Raw genomic sequence first — 4,974 nt, forward strand, 5'->3', positions numbered from 1 at the left:
CACACACACACACACACACACACACACACACACACACACACACACACACACACACACACACACACACACACACACAACCTTTAGCAGAGGGTGTGTTGACTGAGGAACAGATCTGACCTTCCTCGCAGGCTATTTAGCCTTCTTCAAAGAAACTGCAAAATTCTACTTGACAAAATGTGAATGAAATGAACGGAAATGTAATTTATAAATTAGTCTCCCCAAATATCTCCTATTCCGTTTTGATGGCCTAAGCTGCAACCCTACATCACAGTGCATCTCTTAAAGATACATTTCTAAACAAGAGTCTAAAATAGATCCTTGTTTGTCGCTGAAAAACCTGTAAATAGTCATGAAAATAAATGTAAAAATTGCAATCAATACCTGCAGAAATACCTCTAGGCTTCAGTTTGCAGTATTCTTCTTGGAAACACTCAAAATTCTGTGCAAGCACTCGATAGGAGCCACCGTGAAGAGAGTGAGGAGAATAACATCTGTGCTCCATGTCTTCCCTCTTAGCTGGAGCGCATGTTGGAAGGAAGTGCGGTGCGGGCCCAGAAGCAGCTGGTGCTGCTGCACCGAGAGGACGGTCCCCCACCCAAAGGAACTGTGGACTGGCTCAACATGCGGAGCTGGATCTCCAGACACCTCCACCTCTTTTGTCCCCGAAGGGTCTTCTCTAAGAGGAGCCTGCCCAAACTGGTAAGAATTAAGAAAGTTGTTTTTCCTTCTCTTTAATTCTCCCCTGTGGCTGTTTCCATCTTGCATTTACTGTAGGCCTTTTTATAATCTTCATCTTATTCAACATCTATTATCTCTCATCCAGTTCATTCCTCTCAACATCCCACTCTCTACTTGTATTAAAGTAATCTCGATGTTTCTGTTTTGCAGTTGGAGCTGTATCTACGTGTGTTTGAGAAGCCTGCAGACCGCCACTCAGACTTCTCCCGCCTGGCTCGAGTCCTCACAGGAAACTCTATTGCTCTCATCCTGGGAGGGGGAGGGGCCAGGTAACGCTCCTGTCTGTCTTCAACTGAATCTAAGACATTCACTTTTATATATAACATCTGAAACACTCTTCTGGGTTTAATGGATTCTATAGTCAGAGCCTAAGACCTTTAATCACAAAGCTTTTTGTTTAATCTCTCAGCCCACCTGCATCTTTTTTTGGATAAGTAATTACATTCCTCTCTGTTGTTTATCTCCTGTTCAGGGGCTGTTCCCAGGTGGGGGTAGTGCGAGCTCTCTGTGAAGCCGGCATCCCAGTGGACCTCATCGGTGGCACCTCTATAGGCTCCCTGATGGGGGCAATATACGCTGAGGACAAGAGCCACAGCCGCATGAGGATGAGGGCCAGAGAGTGGGCCATGGTGAGAGTCAGAGCAACATGACACTAGTCTTTTAAAGGTCACCTATTATGCAAAATCCACTTTTCCGTGTCTTTTATACATAAACATGTGTCCCCTCTGTGTAAAGAGATTCTGGAAGTTTCAGGAAAAAAGATTCTCTCTCTTTTTGTCCTGATCCATTTATATAAAAACCTGTCTGAAAATGCGCTGATCAGATTTTGGCCACTTTGTGATGTCATTACGATTTTGTGGTTTGTGTAGCCATTAGCCATTCACCAACCAAGGTAACCCCCCTCCCCCCCCCCCCCCACTTGATCACCTGAATCTCCTCCTAGAGCACCATAGTGTTCTTTCTAACCAAATCTCTCTCAGAGGGGCGTGGGGAGGGGCTCCTTATTTTCATCTAAAGTGACAGATAGAGAATCAGCACTTTTGAAACAGGGCTGAAACAGAGGGGATTATGGGATGCTGCAATGATCTGTTTGGTGTTTGGAGCCAAACACTTCAGAGACATGTTCGTATATATCTGAGAACTATAATATATTGATGAAAAACAGTATAATAGGGGACCCAAATGTTAGGATCCACATGTGAGAGCTATTGATATTTGGATCTGCTCTATCAACAAGGCATTCAAAATGTTATACCACTATGACGTTAAATACATGTTAGAAGACAGAGGATGACCAACAAATCTCCCTGGATGTATTTGAGCGGACATTGAGCATTTTTTCCATCAGGAAACCTCTTCCTACTGTTTTTGGAATAACTTGTTGTTGTTGATGTATCATGTGTAATCTGTTGCACAACATATGCTGACTGCAGAGCCTGGAGACGTTTTGTCCCGTTAGATGGCAGCCTTGAATTAGGCCAACAACTGTGACAAACAAATGTTTAATGTGGATTATTTATTAGACAAGATTGTGTTTTGTGAAAGTTTCTGATTGAAAGGGCTTTTACTCGGGTAGAAGAGGAATATGTTCAAGCAGTTTACATTTTATAGTGGCGACTGTCCTTGTGAAGGTGACTCTCTCTCTCTCTCTCTCTCTCGTCATTCTATTTAAATTATAATGCAACTAAGACCTCTTTTCTACTTTCTATTGTATTAACTACACTTTGCTGATTAACCATTAAAAGTAATATGTGTATAGTTTTACATACACTGTTGAAGTGAAACACTTAGTTGTAATATGAAGTCATCTTTGTGTCTTTAACCCCGTGAACATCCTTGACGGCTGATTTGAGACACCTCCTCAGTCTGCAGGCTGAGCATGTCATGTGATTGGTCCTCCCGCAGTGTGTCCCACCTCCCCGTCCTCCTGTGGTTCTGTCCTTGGTTCTAAACCTTTTTTCTTCAGATGCAGCTGGCTGTGTCGCTGTATCAAATTAAAGTAACCACTGCTGTAATAAAACGTTTGTCCTTAGCAAAGTCAGAACAGGACACTTTGCGCTGTTGAAATGTTGCTGAAATGAATTTACCTTTTATTGAGGTGTTTCTAATTGTCATTGAAAATAATGTATACAAAGAAAAACTGTTGAACAACAACAACAACAACAACAATGAATACAAGTTCTGTAGATTTTTCTACATCAACTTGAATTTCAGGGATTAATTCAGCCTTTTACTACAGAGACATCTTGTTTTGGACAGAAGTCATTTGACCTTTCTTTCTTTCTTTGAAGGGGATGACATCGGTATTCAAGAAGATTCTGGACTTGACGTACCCAGTGACCTCCATGTTCACCGGCGCTGCCTTCAACTCAAGCGTCAGCAATGTCTTCAAGGGCAAACAGATTGAGGCGAGTTCACAAGGAACTATAAAACGCGGCATAGAGATCACCACGCATGTTGTTTGAGCTGATTAAGACATTCACAAGTCAACCGGATCATGTTAACGTTTGTTTATCTGATCTTTTGTGTATTCAGGACCTTCGGATCCCATACTTCAATATTACAACTGACATCACTGCCTCCGCCATGAGAGTACACACTGATGGTAGGTGCACTTTTTTAATTTTTTTATTAAACCCGTTATAACAGAAAGAGTTTTCTTATCCTAACGCAGCCATGGTGGCAGATTCTGCTTTCTCATTTATCTGCTTCTGAGATGTCCACTGTCCTCATTGGTGAACTGACCCTTTAATTAGTCTCACTGATGACTCATTTTCTTTCAGTTCAGGTTGGTTGCCTTCAATTTAATACATTTGCATAACAACGTTTTCTGTTTTCTGTTTGAGGTTCTCTGTGGCGGTATGTTCGTGCCAGCATGTCTCTGTCTGGGTATCTACCTCCGCTCTGCGACCCCAAAGATGGACACCTGCTGATGGACGGAGGCTACATCAACAACCTGCCAGGTGTGTTACTGAACCTGCACATAGAACACAAAAAGGAAATCTCAAACATCTGCAAACGATAACACTATCTCCTTACTGCGCTGCCAAGCAAATAGCATATATCAGTGCTGCTGTGCTATTTGCGCATATTTAAAAATACCTGAAGATGAATCAGGTATCTTCTATTTTAACACCCGTGTACGATTTATTATTTCTCAATCTCCACCCTATTTTCTTCTCCCAGCTGATGTGGCGCGCTTCATGGGGGCCAAAGTGGTGATAGCTATCGACGTGGGCAGCCGGAATGAAACCAACCTCACTAATTACGGAGACTCACTCTCAGGCTGGTGGCTGCTATGGAAACGCCTCAACCCCCTAGCTGAGAAAGTAAAGGTAATGGATTGATTAAAAAATGAAGACACAACAAGCTGTGCGCGGTTGTGTTTTTAAACTAAATGAGTCCTATGAATAAGTATGAAGATATTATTGTACGTGTTTTTCAGAGATGCATATGCTCCTTTCCACACTTGCTGTTTTAGGTGTTAAACATGTCAGAGATCCAGACTCGCCTGGCCTACGTGTGCTGCGTGAGACAGCTGGAGTCTGTAAAGAACAGCGACTACTGCGAGTACATCAGACCTCCGATCGACAGATACGGCACTCTGGAGTTTGGCAAGTTTGACGAGATTGCTGTAAGTTTACACAGAACACGTATAACGTTTTCATAAAGTATCCTGACGTGTCTTATAGATTTTGGCCATCAGTAGAGACGGTCAAAGTCAACTTTATTGTTATTTGTTCAGTTTGTGTGTACAGACAGAGAGATCGAAATACTGTTTCCCAACATCCCGAGTAATAGAAATATGTATACATAATATACACACTGATACCTGTGTATTTGTGAAATGCAGGAGGTGGGATACCAGCACGGAAAGACTGTGTTTGACGTGTGGAAGCGCAGCGGAGTGGTGGAGAAAATGTTGAAAGACCGACACCAGGAGGAGTTCCACAACACCCAGAGCAAGAACAATGTAAGGATGGAGGAAGAGGGAAACTATATTTCAAAAAAACAAAACATTAAGTACAGTTAAATGCAGAGCAACACCAGAGCCTGAGCCTAGTTCAACTCGTAGGGTGAAGTACAAGTATGTATATTTGTGATTTACAGTAAAGTAGCTGACAGAGGACATCTTGTTTTGTTTGTCGACCTGACTCATAATGTAAAGCGTCTTTGGGTCTAGAAAAGCGCTATATAAATCCCATTTATTATTATTATTATTATTATTATTATTAT

The 4,974-nt window shown here is 42.1% G+C and overlaps 1 protein-coding gene across 1 annotated transcript in view; it reads left to right on the forward strand.

Annotated features, from left to right (window-relative positions):
- Positions 1 to 4,974, forward strand: part of pnpla7b (patatin-like phospholipase domain containing 7b) — a 29,712-nt gene that overhangs the window by 16,369 nt on the left and 8,369 nt on the right. The window contains exons 25-33 of the mRNA XM_010782323.1: positions 517 to 699; positions 889 to 1,007; positions 1,211 to 1,367; positions 3,030 to 3,146; positions 3,274 to 3,343; positions 3,585 to 3,701; positions 3,925 to 4,073; positions 4,220 to 4,372; positions 4,592 to 4,711. Of these exons, the coding sequence (XP_010780625.1) occupies positions 517 to 699; positions 889 to 1,007; positions 1,211 to 1,367; positions 3,030 to 3,146; positions 3,274 to 3,343; positions 3,585 to 3,701; positions 3,925 to 4,073; positions 4,220 to 4,372; positions 4,592 to 4,711 (1,185 nt within the window). The remainder of the gene's footprint in view (positions 1 to 516; positions 700 to 888; positions 1,008 to 1,210; positions 1,368 to 3,029; positions 3,147 to 3,273; positions 3,344 to 3,584; positions 3,702 to 3,924; positions 4,074 to 4,219; positions 4,373 to 4,591; positions 4,712 to 4,974) is intronic.

The sequence above is a fragment of the Notothenia coriiceps genome, unplaced genomic scaffold (genome assembly GCF_000735185.1).
Source record: "Notothenia coriiceps isolate Sejong01 unplaced genomic scaffold, NC01 NC01_scaffold00024633, whole genome shotgun sequence".
Lineage (NCBI taxonomy): Eukaryota > Metazoa > Chordata > Actinopteri > Perciformes > Nototheniidae > Notothenia > Notothenia coriiceps.